General features: G+C 37.5%; 1 protein-coding gene across 5 annotated transcripts in view; it reads right to left on the bottom strand.

The window, feature by feature from the left end:
* Positions 1-18,214, bottom strand: part of LOC100660821 (tRNA (guanine(10)-N2)-methyltransferase homolog) — a 98,690-nt gene that overhangs the window by 27,085 nt on the left and 53,391 nt on the right. For 3 of the 5 annotated variants that reach the window (XM_023559065.2, XM_003404236.4, XM_023559177.2), the window contains 8 exons: positions 18,051-18,143; positions 17,743-17,877; positions 16,897-17,053; positions 10,472-10,552; positions 7,120-7,284; positions 6,406-6,478; positions 6,153-6,284; positions 1,421-1,541 (listed from right to left, as the gene is read on the bottom strand). In XM_023559065.2, the coding sequence (XP_023414833.1) occupies positions 1,421-1,541; positions 6,153-6,284; positions 6,406-6,478; positions 7,120-7,284; positions 10,472-10,552; positions 16,897-17,053; positions 17,743-17,877; positions 18,051-18,143 (957 nt within the window). Of the gene's footprint in view, positions 1-1,420; positions 1,542-6,152; positions 6,285-6,405; positions 6,579-7,119; positions 7,285-10,471; positions 10,553-16,896; positions 17,054-17,742; positions 17,878-18,050; positions 18,144-18,214 lie in introns of those variants that run through there. The other 2 variants (XR_010322866.1, XM_023559090.2) reach the window with 2 other exon arrangements.

The following is an 18,214-nucleotide window of genomic DNA, read 5'->3' as shown; positions in this document are numbered from 1 at the left end:
TACAAACCAGGTATATGATAATAAGGTTTTGAATTAGAGACAGCAAATGGCAATAAAAATTAAATTATATGAAATAATACAAGCAGAAAGTGCTATACAAATGTTAGTTTTCATTACTGTGAAAGAATTTATAAGATGTAAATTAGATGACAACAATCCAAATGCTGTGTAGTCATGGGCATCACAAAATCTTCAGGCAAGAACACCATATTCTTCTGCCTTGCCCTATAGATCCAAAGCAAAGATGGGGCTTGTCCAAGTTCCCAGTGAATTTGGAAAAGCTGTGGTTGTCAATTCAGGTTACGTTCAGCCCAAAGAGCACTCTGTAGATTTAATTAAGCTCCATTATTAGACACTACGCTGATCAATTCTGATCTGGACATGAAATGAAAGATGTTTTACTCTTCCTTCTCAAACTTAAATGAGGATATGTGTGTGTGTGTGTGAGAGAGAGAGAGAGAGGAGAACACATGTGTTCTACCCCAACAGATGCGGAAGAAATTACTTTCTCCCTTACAAACCAACATTTTCTCTTCATTACAGTCTGTAACCAAGTTAAGTTCTGCTTTTGGAGAAAAATCATAACTAGAGATTGCTAATTAAACAATAGTTGTTTAACTAAGAGTGCTCTGTTTTCTGAGTTAGTAATAAGGATGTCAAGTAAAGTCTGAGAAGTTAAGATTAGCTTCTAGTTCTAGTCTTCTATTCAACTTCCATATCCTAATCCTACCCTCCACCCCAAACCACACACCATAAACCTCTTCGAATTCTGTCTATTCCTGAATTCACCCGTCATTGTCATTAAAAAATATAAGGCTAATATTTCTGTAATGGACTGAATTGTGTCCCCCAACAATGTCAACTTGGTTAGGTCATGTGTGGTTGTCCTCCATTTTGTGATTTTCATGTGTTATAAATTATAATTTCTGCCTGTGGTTAACACAGGGTAGGATGTAACACCCTTACTCAGGCCACATCCCTGATCCGATGTAAAGGGATTTTCCCTGGGTTGTGGCCTGTACCACCTCTTATCTCTCAAGAGACAGAAGGAAAAGGAAGCAAGGAGAGAGTTGGGAACCTCATACCATCAAGAAGCAGCGCTGGGAGCAGAATGCATCCTTTGGACCTGAGGTTCCTGCACTGAGATGCTCCCAGACCAAGAGAAGACTGATGACAAGGACCTTGCTCCAGGGCTGACAGAGAAAGCCTTCCCCTAGAGCTGGCACCCTGAATTCGGACTTCTCACCTACTGGATTGTGAGAGAATAAACTCTTGTTAAAGCCATCCACTTGTTGTTTTTCTGTTACAGCAGCACTAGATGACTAAGACAATTTCCAAATCCATTATGGGAAACCTATTTAGAAAAAAAAGGATTTCTGAATTTTCCAGAATTTATCCTAAAAACGCCAGGATAATTTACCTCAAATGTCTTCACCTTTTCCATTGTTATCAAGCGCCTTGATGTGTGACTGGAAAGCTTCTGCTCACAGTTGCTAATAAGCTGCAGGCAAGGGTGCCAGGGTACCATTTCTTCGGTGTATCTGATGAAAGAACAGTTGATTGTTATGAACACTTGAATGTGCGCCCCACACAGAATTATCATGGGGTTACCCAGTGTGGAATGGAACATCTTTCTCGTACACATTGTACATATTTTGTAAATGCTAACTGTCCACATACTGCCTAAACAACCTACCTGTACTTTCAAAAAGTACAATAGTTTAAAACTGCCCACATCCCAGCAAAAGCAGTTTAATTTTTTTTACCTGTATCTTTTATTGAAGAATGCCAAAGATTTAAACTATAAAAAATACAAGATGATTCCACTTCAAGGATCCCACAAGCGCAGATATGACAGAGAGAAATACACTCTACAACATCCCCTTCACATTCACAAGGGACTGATTTATCTGGAGATTTTTATAAATTCCCAAAGTATACAATCCGCTTCAGCATATCTCTTCCCTAGAAAATAAAGCCAAGAGCCCCTGCAAAATTTTAATGACATCTTAAAACCTCAAATGATTTTTTAAATACAGCACTGAGGTTATTTATAAAGTGATTCAAATAAACTGCCACTGAAAAAAACACTACAGATTACATCAGTACTGTGGTCACATTAACCACGAAACACAACAGAAGCCAGGCTGCTGAGTGGTGGCGACTGCTGCTGCAGAGTACATGTCCTACATGGACGGAGATGATGACACCGGTACCGCAGGCCAGAGTCAGGCTGCAGCAGATCAGGACCTGCCTCCCGACAGGTTATTGGCATCAATCCTGGCAGCAGAAACAGATGACAGATGTGGGAAAACACAGCATTCATCTATAGAGCAGAATATGGAAGAACAGCAGGGGAAAGAGCCCACTAGCTATGAATCCCTTTGTGCGTAACTTTGTGTACACTGCGATTGCCAGTTTCTATTTGTCTTTTGCACATCTTTATACATTTTTGGATAGTCTGTGCAAGCATTATTACATCAGTAATCTTAAAGCTCTGATCCAAAATGGGAAAGGTGCTTATTACTATCTCATGCAAAGAGCCACTGCCATCTCAGCTAGACCATTCTAAGGCATCAGCGTTGTCTTCACCACCACTTCACCACCACAAAAGTTACCAACTTTTCCAGGTCTCTCTGACCTTCAACAAGCAATCCTTCATTACCTTTACCACATGCTCAAAACCATCATCACCCACTTACCAAGCAACATTCATAGTGCATTTCACTTTATTATCAGTGGAAGGAATTCTGCCTCCTTCCCTAAGGCTATCCAAGAAGTAATGCCCATTTCAGGTTTCGCCTCATCTAATAATTCCTTAATATTCACTTCGCACTAGGAAATGTTGTACTTTTGTAACATCAGCTGACATCAAATTGGAATCTTCATACAAAGCAGTTATAAGAATGAATACATTCTACGCCCTGGTTGAGAGATTTAAAAAAAAAAAAAAGTATAACAGAGAGAAAGAACAGCCTTGGCCTTAAGCTTGCTAACAGCAAGGTTTGTGGTTGCCTGCAACAGTGTTTTTCAAAATAGTAACGCACCCACTTAAAGGTAAAAAAAAAAAAAAAACACTCCTTTAATTTCCTGGCTGGACTAACAAAGTACTTTTATTAAAATGTTACTTCAGTATGTACAAACATAAATTAGACATAAACTCCTTATATCTGTATCTCTTACACAACCATAAAAGTAAAACAAATTTATAAATCAAATTCAAAAGTACAATGCCAATACAATTTGAATTAATATTTGACTGAATGATAAACTTCTGACACAAAATTGTCAGTGTTTGGCCTGACAGCAGAAAAACATATGTACACGTTTTATTTTTTTTCAACTTTATTCTTTTGGTTTTAAGCATGAAGGAATATCATTTGGGTTAGTAATCTATTATTTTAATGAGTCAATCAAACTAACAGTATAGTCCCAAAATAGCATACTAAAGTATAAAAAATATTTAACAAAAATTATTCACTGCATATCTATTAGTATATTTCATACCAATGGACTGCATGCAGATTGTTAATTAGAAGATACAAATTCGTACAACAAATGGACTATTATGACAGTATAGTATCCTATCTCAATTCCCTGTTTTTATCCCTATCCTCCTACAATCCAAGTGGTCTATTTAAAACCTAAATCAGCCAAACAGGCAAATCCACAGAGAGAAAAAGCAGTCTGATGGCTGCCAGGGGTACAGGCAGGGAGTGACAACTGCTAAGAGGTATGGGGTTTCTTGTCCGGGTGGTGAAAATATTCTGGAATTAAATATTGGGGATGCACAATTTTGTGAATATATTAAAAACCACTAATTATATGTTTTAAAAGGCATATAAATCATACGGCAGTTTTTCTTTAAAAAAAAAAAAAGTATCTAGGCTCCTGGCTTTCTCATGCATCAATTTTATGTGACAGTCACTCGTTTTCCCGTGAATATCCTCATGCTTCAAGTTAACTACTTTCCAAATGTCACTACAGTTTTATTTCCCATTTGCGAAGAAGACTTTCCGCTGACTGAAGCACTTACTGAAGTTTGTGGAATCACCTTTCCCTGTTTCCTAGAGAGAGATGAAAAACGTGTTCTCTTCACTGGTCTGAGTCACCACAAAATTCACCTTACAATTAAAATTTATCCCCAAATCCTATTTTGGGGGACTTTACTAGGATTCTTCACTTTGTCATCATTTTTATCACTAGCACCAGTAGGTGGACTTCTATTAAAGGTCATCCCTCACAAAGAAACAAAGTTTTTCATCACATCACAGAGTTATCTGTGTGTGATGACAATTAGATAACAAAGGTTATGAGGATATGTGGAACCTAGGCAAACAGCTACATTCACTCAGTACCTTAGTGACAAAGTATCAAACACATATGAGTTGAATTTATGCACTGTCCAAATGAATATATCACAGGTCTTCAGATCATTTCCAAACTGAAACTGTGAATGATAAGCTCACAAATATCAACAGTCTAGAGTAACTCTATGTGGTAAGTTTTCTATGTGTGGTAAGAACAAACAACTGTAAGAACACGGATGAGGAACTGATTTATTTTGCTGAAAAGGGTCTGGAAAATTGTCACAACATTTAAGTCAGGCCTTAAAAGACAACTAGAATTTCACTAGCTGAGGAAAGGCTATGTCACGCAATGTGGGCAGGATAACCATCTCCTGCCAGTCTCTCCTGCCATAGTTTCTCTGCCACAGCTTCTCACCATCTGTTATGCTACAGCGCTTTCTCTCAGTCTCCTGGTTCCGGGAGGTTCTCGGCGGCCCAGGGATCCCAGGTCCAAAAGACACACCAACTCTTCTTCCTTGGTGGTGGTGGGATCCTCTGTCTGCTCTAAAATTGGCTCTTTTTTAAGGCTAAACCGACAAATTCCCTGGTAGGCTACAATTGCCCTATCTGTACAGTCCCACCCAATCACTTGGGTGGGAGTTACAAGACCATTGCTGAAAAGGCCACCCAAAAACAATCCATCTCATCGCACTTTTCTACTTTTAAAAATGTCCCTTGGGTTATATGCATTTGGAAATTCCCCTAAAAACAGAAAAGTCACTGAAGAAATATCCAGTGGCTACTTTTTAACATCTTCAGAAATACTGAAAGTGGTTAAAAGCACCTCCAACTTTACTTGTGTAAAGATGAAGAATAAATCAGAGAACACCAAAAGAAATTCTTAACCATATATAATTTCAACTATAAATAATGAATGACACAACAGTGGAGGATCAGATATCTTCAGTTAAAACTCAGCCCTGCAGGCCTGCCCTTGCCATGTTCCATTCCTTTTGCTTCCCAGTGCAGGGAAGGACAGAAGAATCTAGCCTACTAACATCCAAGGATCCAGGTGCTTGTAGGGTGAGGAGGTACAAAGGTAAGTGGGTAGAGAAGGCAGCAGGCATGGTTGGGAGACTGGTTACATTGACCAAATAAGTAAAATGATTAAGGAAATACCTATGTTGGTGGCCTGGCAAAACAGCTATGACATATCAGGCACTGAGCTAAGTGTGGTATAAAACAGGAGTTTGCACATTTTTTCTGTAAAGGGCCAGATGGTACGTATTTTAGGCTTTGTAGGCCACATGTCTCTGACACATACTCTTCTTTGTTTTTTAAAAATGTAAAAGCCAATCTCATCTGAAGGTCCTTACGAAAACAGGCTAAAGACCAGACTTAGCCCACAGGTTGTGCTTTGCAACCACTGATGTAAAATAAAAAGATCAAAATAATTCAACCAATAAAGAAGGGGATTGTTTTATATGTAAAAGTATGTAAACAAAGGTTATCAATACACATTAAATTCAAAGATACTTACTCTGAATATAATTAAAAAAACAAACCAAACCTACTGCCATGGATCTGATTCTGACTCATAGCAACTCTACAGGATAGAGTAGAACTGCCCCATAGGGTTTCCAAGGCTGTAAATCTTTCCGGAAGCAGACTGCCACATCTTTCTCCCGTGGAGCGGGTGGTAGCTTCAAACTGCTGACCTTCTGGTTAGCAGCCAAGTACTTTAATCACTGTACCACCAGGGCTCCTCTGAATACAATCAGAGATAAGGAAAAAAATTATGTCCAATTTACAAATAACACAAGAAAAATGGTGTTATATATAAAATTATGTAAGACTACATACTCTGGTGTGTACACTGGTAACCAGTAGACTAGTCTTCCACCTAATACAAGGGTCTCAGCAGCAAAGTTTAATAGGTCGAAAAACATATCACTCAGATGGTAGCTCAAGGAAACAGGAACATGGCTTTCTGGACTAAACAAAGAAAACAGAAATTAAAAATCAGTAAAAAAAATGTTAAGACTGTTAAATTAACTAAAAAGTAGCAAAACGCTTCTCAAAGTAGAAAGTCTTCATATTTAAATTTCAGACTTACCATTTGTCTATTCCCTTTGGTATTTCCTTCTGCGAACCTGTTCTCCTGGTAGCTTCTCTGATACCATACGGGGCTAGACAGGACATGGAGGTAACATGGAGAGTCACAAGTCACAAGAAGGGCAGAAGCACACCTTGTGCCTCCAGATATGACACCTGAGGACACAACACCATCTAGGCAATGAGAGAGCTAAGAATGAATAACACAAGGAACATTCGATTTTTTTTTTTTAAGGGGTAACTATGTTCTTTAAAATTGTCAACATCATAACAGACAAAGGAGGTCTAAAAGATATGATTATTAAATGCAATATCTGACCCTAGACTGGACCCTGTAATAAAAAAAAGGAAAATATGCTATAAAGGATATTACTGGGTCACCTGACAAAACTGGATGACAGACTATAGATTAAAATATTGTACCGATAGACTGAAACTGGTAACTATACTTTGACTACCCTTTTCTTTGGAAACACACACTGAAGTTTATGGGTGAAGGGCCACAATAGATACATCTTACTTAACTACTCAATTAAATTACTTTCCTGTCCTACAGTCATAATTTTTTCTTTCTCACTATGTGAAGAAGTTGGGGATGGGAGGAATACTAGTACAAGTTAGTATTTGTGTGTGTGTGCTGATTAATTTTGTTCTTTAAATGTAAACGCTTTAGGAAACTAACACTACTCTTACTTCCGTATAAAACCAGACTTACGATCAGTGATGACTGCATCAAAATATGTGCCCTTCCTCCAACAAGGTTTAGATGCATCTGAAACCAAGACATCAAGGTAGTACTTCTCTAAACCATATTGACGAAGATTTGCCCTAATGTTTTCATCTGGTCCTCTCCATTTCTGGTTTTTCCTACTAGCCTTTCCTGGAGAAGAAGAAAAAGGAAGGTAGAAAGTACTACACTAAACATTCTTATTTTCTGTCAATGAGCTAAAAGTAATAATTTAACTTATCTAAACCTACATTTACTCAAACAAAATTTGCTTTTATTTAAAGTTTTAATTTTATTTATATAAATAATTATTTTGATTTCAAGTTATTAGAAAAATGTATTTTGCACAATAAAATGTGTTGATATCTAACTGATCTGAGCCCATGTCGTTCTGTCACCTTTCAAGTAAAACTGCCTTAAAACACTTATTCAATACTTATTGAGTACCAATTATATTCTAGTAAGATACAAAGTTGAACAGAACATGGATCCATTACTCTAATAGCAAACAGTCCTATGTAGAAATTATTGATGAAACAGATAAACCAAACATAAATTAAGGGAGCTAACTTGGGAAATGCAGCAGCTGCATTTTGTACTTCAACTTAGGTGCCAGTTATATAGTGTTTACTCTATGTTGTTGTTGTTAAAAAAAGTTGCTCTCAAATCGATTCCGACTCATGGCAGCCCCACGTGTGCAGGGTAGAGCTGCACTCCACAGGGTTTTCAAGGCCGACCTTTCGGGAGCAGATCACCCGGCCTTACTTCCAAAGCACCTCTGGGTGGGTTAGAACCACCAACCTTTCAGTTAGTAGTCCAGTGCTTAAACATTTGTGCCACCCAGGACTCCTGTTTGCTGTAAAATCATTCTTCTATTTTTACACGCTCTTCTGTATTATGATCTAATTCACAGTAAAAGGAAACCCTGGTGGCATGGTGGTTAAGTCCTATGGCTGCTAACCAAAAGGTCAGCAGTTCAAGTCCACCAGATGCTCCTTGGAAACTCTATGGGGTAGTTCTACTCTTCACAATAAAAACCAGACTTAAAATTCAAAGGAAGAATGACACAACTGAATGACATGTAGTATGATAGAAGGAGGAGTCCAAAGACAGACAGATGCCTGGAGAAAATCAACATTTAAGCAGGGTGTGATGAATTACTTAATATGGCCTTCCTCACCTTGGTCTTGTAACTCCCATCCAGGTGATTGGGTGGGACTGTGCAAATAAGATAATTGTAGCTCACGAAGAGGCCTGGTCACTTTTGCTTTAAAAGAGAGCCAGTTCCAGAGCAGAAAGGAGAACCCACCATCACCAAGGGAGAAACCAGCAAGAGGGACTGGCAAGAGAGACCCACAGGAGACAGTGCAGTGGGCTTCCCGGCCCACAGAGCAAGAAAGCTAAGCGCCTTTGGGCAGAGCCTGAGGGCCAGGGAGAAAGAAGCCTATGCCTGCCCCATGCATTTGGGAATTGCCAGCCTCTACAACCACGTGAGCCATTTCCTTTAAACAGGGAGTTCTGTGAGACGTTGCAGCAAATTAGGGAACTAAAAGAGAGGTGGAAGAGTACTGAGGGGAGAGGGAGTAGCTTATGTTATAGAGGATGGAGTGCTATAGCAGCTTGGATAAGTTGGACATTTGGGACATCTTTGACCTGCACCTCATAGGAACCACCTTTGTGCTGATCCTTACAAAAGAAATTATTCGTCTAAGAGTCAAAGAAAATTGCAGAGGCCTTAGGGAGACTGAGGTGGAACAGACAAAGAAATAAAAGAAGTACCCAACGAGATCACTGACGAGGAAACCAAAGGGGGTTTTATGAAGGTCAACACTGCCAAATGCTGTAGACCTGCAGCCTTAGTAGGAGTTTTGAGCAGAGTGACAGGCACACAAGCTGGAAGGTAATGGGCAGAAGAGTGAGTGAGAGATGATGAAGAGGAGAACTGCAAGTAAATACTAGTTTTTCATGTAGCACTTGGACAACAAGAAGAAGAACACAAAGTGGCCCTATAGGATTGACAGAAAAGGTGTTTGTAGTTTTAGGAGAAACTCAGGACTATTTCAGAGCACAGGTGAGGTTAGAAGCATAGGGAACAGAGGACCTACATGAAAGCATCTTGCCTAAGCTCTGAGGAAAATCTGCCTCAAACAGAATTCTACCCAAGTAGACTGAAAGGTTAGGACATAACTTTTAATCACAGCTTTAGTAAATAGAAATTTAAATAAATTATATACAGCAATTTATTTAAAGCAAACATATTGCCTGTACTAAAAGCCAACTGGAGTAACTCTTAGCGCTTTGTCTACTCTCACATAAACTGCAGACAAAGAATATTCTTTTCCAGTTAGCTCATTTATATAAACTTGATAAAATATAACTCATTTTTCCTCATGAAAAACATTACTAAATTCCATACAGCCAAGACAGGGAAAAGACAGGTCATCAAGTACAATACATCAAATTGCTTTGGCAAATGAAAATAAACTATAATAAACTCTCAACTATGCAATAATTTACACTGGGTGAGAGACAGGAAAAGGGAAGTGTTTTAGGGATGATTCAAGTTACAATAATGAAATGCCAGCATAAATACTGTTCCAAATTTATTGAGAAAAACAGCCATTTTTAATAATGTTCAGCTATAAGGAAATACTTTTTCAGTTTGATTCAACTCCATTTCGTCACACACCATTACAGAAGCTTCAAAAATTGAGAATATTTTCCAAAATTGCCTCAAAAGCAAAGCAGATCCTTATCTCAGACTACCCTCAATCTAAGTAAAGCAGAATCTTTAAAGTTACTACTACTGTAAGTATTTTTAAGATGTTTTGGTCAATTATGAAATTAAAAATGTATATGGTACTTGAAGGACTCAAAATCAAAATAGTATATGCACAATGTATAGTCACTGAATAAACGAATGGCGATAATCTTTAAACACAAACTGTGCATGTTTTACTAACATGTACATCCTGATTACAAAATGGCTAGTCCCTATCACCTACCTCTTCTCTCCCAACCCTGAACTTCACAATCTTAAATATAGTTTTCCACATTTCTCTCTCTCTTACTAAGACTGCAAATACCTCTGAGGGGGAGGGCTTTATTTTACTCATCTTTGTGTTCCCCCAGGAGATCACTTGGACACACTGGATCTCTTCATAAAAAATAGATACCCAATGAAGTTTTAATGTTGCCAAAATAAGCAAAATTATATCATAACTTTGTATTCTAACATTAAAACTAGATGTATAATACCACATAAAACTGCTTTTACTATTTTAAAGGCACATTTGTTACAACAGTGAAGACTGTAACATTGTCTGGAACATGTACTCACCCACGCCATGAACTGTGTTGTAGTCTATGTCTGTCCCGTATACATACGCACCAAAATGGGCAGATGCTATCAGCAAGCCACCTGAAAGATCACACAAGTGTGATCCATTACCAGAAAATCTCAGACTCTTATTTTGTCCCTATTTAATCTGATCCAGAATCTTAAAAACTAGCTGCAGACAGAGTACCCTGGAATGACACTAGTCTTGGCCACAGGTAGTAGGCCTCAGAATTGAAGAGATAAACACCTAAACTATGATCACCGAAATGGTCACGAAACAGGAAATTAATGTATGCCCTAGCATGAATACTTTAAAAATTGTTATCTGTTTTGATGAAAATAATGTATATTTATACGTTTTCATTTCATTTTGAGGGGTCAATACAAAAGCACCTTGCTCCTCTCTTACACGTGGCACATAAGGCTGCTATACAAACAACTAGCAACAAACAAAACCAACAACTAGGCTCAACTCCACCTTAACCCGAAGGGTTTCGAATATTTAAAAAGGGCATAATTAATACATGAGGCATTAATTTTTACAAAAATTAAAAGATTAGGACGAGATATAGTTATTCCTACAATCAGCCAAGTAATTGTCCCTCCTTTAATAACTGTAAATACAAATTTAAGAATAACTATTATCAAACACAGGTAAAAATAATTTATACAAATACTTGTCTGTGTAATTCTGTGACCAAAGTAAGAATAAATATCCCAATACACTTTGGCTAGATTAAGTTATTCAGTAGGCATGATCACTCACATACGAAGAAAAGCCCTAAGAGACATTTAAAAAAAATAATAAAATCCTTTAAAATAAAATGTGGTAGTATTTTTTTAATTTTTAAGAAAAGAATGTCATAAAATTAAATAAATTTTATTAATTTATTTATTGATAAATGTTTATTAAATTGTACTTTTTCTAAATTTTGCTCTTTTTTTATCATCCAAATCAAAATGTTCTTAGTGGCTGGGCTAAGCCTTAATATTTAAAATGCAGAAAGACCTGTCAAACTGAAATCAGAAATATATTCTTAGACTACAAAACAGACACTGACAAGGGAAGAAACTAGGGTTCTTTCTCTTATATCTTTCCCAAACATAAGTTCTAAAACTAAGATGGGTAGTGCCTCCAAAGGGTCAAGATCTATAAAGTAGTGGTGTCCCTTCCATAGCCATTTAAAACATCATCTGGTAACTTGTCCTTAAAAATACTTTGTTCATGAAAAATATTGTAGCTGACTGCTTCCTACTGAAGAGGGAAACGCAGGACTGAAAGTACAGCAGAAACCAAAACCTAGGTCCCCTCATACCAACTATAAAAATCACTTGTGTGAAAGGTAGAGTAAATAAGACCTCACAATTCTTACTTTGTAAGTGGGACAGTCCATATTTAGGGCAGGGACTATATGTGAGGACTGGGAATACTCACAAAATCACTTCACCCAAATTATGAGGAATTACTACGATTCTGCCAACTTAGGCAGATACTCACCTAGAAGAACTAGTTGTCAAGGGGAACAGAAAAGCTTTCCTGTGCTTCCTTAAACAGAACCTTATCCATTTGGTTACAGTGAGTATTGAGAAGACTCAATTTACAGTACACTGCTGAAAGGAGATGAATATTCTGTTAGACTGTATCTGTTAACTTTTTTTTAAGCTTTTAATTTTTAAAAATAAAATCATGATAAATTAGCTACTCTGAACTGACTGCTGGGCAATCACTGTTAATCCTCTAGTTGTTTTTCAGTTAAATTGAAGCATTTTTTGCATTTAGTCATACCTCAGCTGGAGTCTTCTTGGAAGCTGTTTTAGTGCAAGAAGGGTACAAAACAGGAGGGGTGAAGTGTTGACTCACTCATTTCTATTATGCTACTAAACGTAAGATACCACACATGTGATCTAAACAAGCAAATCAATGTTTATAATTTCTCCTTACTTAAATAGTACCCACTTTATGTTTAAGGGTAAAGAGCCGTGGAGGTGCAGTGGTTAAAGCAATCAACTGCTAACTGATAGGTCCCCGGTTCGAAACTACCAGTGGCTCTGCAGGAGAGAGATGTGGCAGTCTGCTTCGGTAGAGAGTCACAGCCTCAGAAACTCTGCGGGGTCGCTGTGAGTCAGAATCGACTCAACGGCAGTAGGTTTGGTTTTTTGGGGTTTTATGTTTAAGGGTAATATCCTCCAGGCAAAAGAATACAACAGTCAATGAATTTTTCTCTATGGTATGTATATTCTATACAGAAAAATTCATGATTTCCATCTTTAGAGATTTAAGTGAAAATGTTCATAAATGTGTGGAGAGTCTGGGCTTTGGTTTGGCTGAAGGAAACGGAAAAAAGAAAGAAGAATAGTGATATTACTACTTCTATTTTATCCTTTAAAAAAAAAGTTCTAATTAAGTAAACTAGCAGCCTATGCTAAAGAATACTGCTAGAAAATAGAAACGCTACTACACAAACCATGGGACTAAGGGGGACTACGAAGAGTTGGAGACAAAATGCATACAGAAAATAATTACACAGATCTACAAATATCCATTATCTCATGCTCCTAACTTTCTCTTTTCCCTCCCATCGTTTCCTCCCAGACCTAGGACACTTTCCCAACACCTGGCTCCTGTGCCTCTGTACTCTGCCATGATACAATTTCAAAAGATGCCACGCTCCTTTCCTTACACCTATCTGAAGGACAAGAGGTCAAAGAGTATACATGAGTTTCCAGAGTGCATCCTGAATTACCAGAGGAGCTGGCTCACCTGAGAGAAGGGAAAGGGAGAAGAAATCTGAGCTATGGTTACAGAGCTCTGTCACAGAACCACACCACAGATACCTACAGCATTCAGCAAACACTTGAACCAACTATTTTAGATACAAACAAAGAATTAGAAGTTTACAATTTTAAGCCTCAACTTCTTTGTCTGCAGCCGTAATTTGCCAACAGTTGCAAATTATATATCCCCCCCACCCCATCCTGGAAATTAGCCACAGAGGGAAGTAGAAAATGAGTGCATGGCCAAACTATTCTTCATCACCATTCAATATTAACTATCTAATAGTTTTCACCAAAAAAAGCATCTACATTCTTAACAATAATTAAAAAGTAATGATAACTACTGCAGTTGATTGTCTATCACGTGTTAGGCAACTTCCTAGAAACATTACCTCACTTAATATAGTATATTACTTCACTTAATCCTCACGATATATTCCTACTTCCACTTTACGAATAATAGAACTGAGGCCCAGACAAGTTAAGAATCTTGTCCAAAGTCACACCATAATTGGTAAAGGATTTAAGCCTCGTTCTATGTACTCTTTTCTCTACACTATATTGCCACCGTTGAGGATCAGCAACGGCTGAAGCAAATATATATGTATCAGTTTACCCATTTATATACAAAAGCAAAATTTGTTATTAAATAAAGTAATACTGCACACTCAGTTAATATGAGCTGTATACTATTCAGAGTCTTTTGCTACAATACAGGTAGGGCTGTGTCATTATAGGCATTCAATATACTTATGCTGATCATTCCTTTAGACACGCTCATAACTAGAACAGTTATTGCTGCTGTTGTTATCCGTTGCCATTGAGTAGATTCCGACTAATGGAGACTCCACGTGTGCAGAGTAGAACTGCTACATAGTTTTCAAGGCTGTGACCTTTCGGAAGCAAATTACCAGGCCTGTCTTCTGAGGGTCCTCTGGGTGGGTTTGAACTGCCAACCTGCTGGCTAGAAGTTGAGCACTTAACAGTTTGCACCACCCAGGGGCTGCTACTACTTCCTAACAACTGAGATCCGACCCAGTGGCATGAATCTTCCCCTTTGCAAAATGGAAATATACAACTTAAAAAAAAAAAAATTTACTAAAGTGAGAATCAGTAAATTTGCTAAAATGGAAAGGAAAGTGTGCTTCTGCAACTCAGTGTCTTTCTAGACAGCAGTAGCAGACTGTCTGAAAGAACATGGAAAGGTTATTTATGCCGAAAAAGATGGTATCTCTCCTTTCAGTTTCTTAGCTTTCTAACCCACTCTGTAACCTTGAGAAAATCACAGGTCATAGGTAGTCAGTGGGTAATGCATTCGGGAAACTACACAGATTTCAATTTCACCTTTAAATTGTAAAAGGGATTATACACACTAAAAAATTTTAAAAAAAGAAGGAAAATACCATCTAATACTTTGTGAAAAACTATGGCCATGGAGGAGAGCATGTGACTACTTATTTCTCCAGTCCTTCAGAAGGTACTACCCAACAAATAGGCAAAAGGTCCAAGAAAGAGATCAACTTGCGCTTAGGAACTGTGCTACTCACAGTCATTGGCTATTACCAGTTCTAAAACCAAAGCACCAGAAACTGGCTAAAATCTGAAAGCTATGCTTAAAGCACAAATATAAATTACAAAAATGTATTTTAGCAGCATCTTTGCAAAGATCTTCATCACATTTTCCACTAATTATCCTATATGAAGAATCAAATAAGCTTCCATTTATAAGGAGCTACTCTAAAGTAAATTAAGGAAAAGTCTCCTTGCTCCTCACCACACCGAAGACAGCCAGCACCTTGACTGCTGAGGAAGTTAGCATTTCAGAATACACTTGACTTCATCTATGTCCAGGGAAAGAAATTTAACTTAATACTAGAAATCGTAATTAAAGCTTTCTCAGTTCTCACTGTGGAAGAAGGTGCATATAAACATGAATAAAAAAGCAAAAAAAAAAAAAACTCGCTGCCGTTGAGTCAATTCCAACTCATAGTGACCCTATAGGACAGAGCAGAACTGCCTCATATGGTTTCCAAGGAGCACCTGGTGGATTCGAACTGCTGACCTTTTGGTTAGCAGCTGTAGCACTTAACCACTACGCAACCAGGGTTTCCATAAATATGAACAGTGGTAGGCAAAAAGAACCCCTGGAAAATGGACTGGAATTTGTAGTATAGATGAAAATTCAAGATTCCTAAAATATGTACACACACAAGCATTTCTAGGTGAATATACACATACTCGCACATACTTATGTAGGAGTATGTGCATATGGACATGCATGTACATATAGTGTACCCAAACCAAAAACCAAACCCATTGCCGTCAAGTTGATTCTGACTCATAGCTACTGTACAGGACAGAGCAGAACTGCCCCACATCTTTCTCCCATGGAGCAGCTGTGGGTTCAAACTGCTCACCTACTGGTTAGCCACCAAGTGCTTAACCACTGCACCACTAAAAACCAAACCCATTGCCACGGAGTTGATCCCGACTCACAGCTACCCTACAGGACAGAATAGAACCAACCCATAAGGTTTCTAAGGAGTGGCTGGTGGATTCGAACTGCCAACCTTTTGATCAGCAGCCAAGCTCTAAACCACTGTACCACCAGGGCTCCTATATTGTGTATAAACAAACATATATATCCTAGCATTGTCCACTGAAAAAACCTAGAAGCAAAGATACCGAGAAGGCAGACTATATGAAGAACAGGGCAAGAGGATTGGAGGAAGACTCATTAACAACCTGCGATATGCAGATGACACAACCTTGCTTGCTGGAAGTGAAGAGCACTTGAAACACTCACTGGAACTTACTAATGAAGATCAAAGACTCCAGACTTTAGTATGGATTGCACCTCAACATCAAGAAAACAAAAATCCTCATAACTGGACCACTGAGCAACATTATGATAAATGGAGAAAACATCGGAGTTGTCAAGGATTTCATTTTATTTGGATCCACTATTAACACCCATGGAACAGCAGTCAAGAAATCATACGATGTATTTATTGCATTGGGCAAATCTGCTGCAAAAGACCTCTTTAAAGTGTTCAAAAGAAATGATGTCACTATGGTGTAGAGCCCTGGTTGGTTAAGAGCCTGGCTGCTAAACAAAATGTCAGAAGTTTGAATCCATCATCTGCTCCTTGGAAACCCTATGAGTCAATTCTACTCTGTCCTACAGGGTTGCTATGAGTCGGAATCAACTTGACAGCAACAAGTTTGGTTTTCTTTTGGTAAATATATGGTCATCAATTTTAAAAGATACATTTTTTGACCTTGTGACTTAAAGTCTTTTTACCCTGCAAGAGTTTTCCTGTTTAAATAAGGTATAAAACTTTCTAACATTTCTACAATGTATAATTAATAAATAGCATTGCTAGTTTATCTGCTATAAACTCCCACCCTAATACTATAGTTTTATTTGGGGAAAAAATTCATAAAATTTTATTGACATTTTCTTTAAAGTGGCAAAATTGTTAAATACTTTCTATTACACATGTGTGTGGTTGTCTCTCAGTCACTACTGAATGATTATTAAGAGATTATTCTGTCTATTTAATCTTTTAACAAAAGTATTACTATGACCTTGACTAATACAAACAAGTAGCATCTCTAACATTGGCTTAACAGTTAAATAAAAATACCTGTTCCAACAAATGGATCAAAGACAATATCATTTTCTTTCACTTTTCCATGGTTGGCCATGATGAATGATAAACCAGCATCCATGCTTGTATTTCCAATAAAGTGTCTCTTTTTAACACTATAGGACTCAATAAGCTCCCTCTGTCCATCTGCAATCTAGATCGGAGGTATTTTTCAAATAAGTATAACCATTCAGAAAAGATTTAAGATAATCATTCACAGTAAAACCACAGTTTCTTAATGATGAGAACCTCAACACTTTCTACTGCTCTAAACTTGTTCCTTTAATAGTTATGAATAAACACCTATTTCTTGATGTCTTTCAAATTACTGTGTCTTTTCAAACCCAATTTGAATTGGATTTGAATGCAATTATTCCAGGTGTCGGTGGTGAATAAATCTGGCATATCCTAAATAACATTATTCTGCAACATAAGCCACAGTTTCCACTTACCCACCTAAAGCCTTTGGGGAGTGGGCAGAACTGCTATGCAGGAATTCTACTTCTTTTCAGAATGGAAAACCACATCTGAAAAGCTACACAAACGAGATTCTTCAACCATCACATCTCTGCTTTACTAAAAAAAGCAGCCCAGATTTTCTAATAAGTCTTGTTTAAATGTTTCCAGGTACATCACCTCCTCCCAGGGCTCTATATTTAACAAGCCTCTTGAACTTCATAGAAATCTTTGCCAAAAAAAACCATAGCTACATACTCATCACTGATTTTAATTCATAAAGTAGTCCTGACCATTTAGCTACTTTAAAGCTCTACAGTTACGGGGTCGAGTTTAGCTTTTAAAGCTAACAACAAACTGAGATGGATAGGAAGAACATCTGCTTACCCATCTACCAAAATAAATATTATGTGGATTCTCAGGGATGCAGTTTGGGTTCAAACCATAATCTTCCAAAATAGAAAATACATGCTGTGGCTTTTTTAAATTCACTTTTCCTTCAAACGGCAGAAATTCAAGCGCCTGAAAAATAATTTTTTAACAAGTCTGTTGTCAGCATTAAACAAGATAAAACATAAAAGTACTTACCATAAAATGTGGTATAAAACAAGCACTTCATTGACGTTAGGTATTACTATACGTCAGTAGTGGCTAAACTAGATTAATCTTACAGAACTTGTGTTAAATTTACTTACATCTATCCGTTTAACTTTTTCTTCTTGTGTCAATGTTTTATTAAACGTATGAATCTTTATTTTGTACGTGGAGTCTGAATGTAGATATGGAATCTGAAATAAAAGCAGGTAACTTTTTAAGCTTAGTAATTCTACAGTATCTGCAGACCTGCCTATATAAAACC

Source organism: Loxodonta africana, chromosome 1, assembly GCF_030014295.1.
Source record: "Loxodonta africana isolate mLoxAfr1 chromosome 1, mLoxAfr1.hap2, whole genome shotgun sequence".
NCBI classification, from domain to species: Eukaryota; Metazoa; Chordata; class Mammalia; order Proboscidea; family Elephantidae; genus Loxodonta; species Loxodonta africana.
Note: the sequence above shows the minus strand (reverse complement) of the source record. Positions and strands in the feature narration are given on the sequence as shown.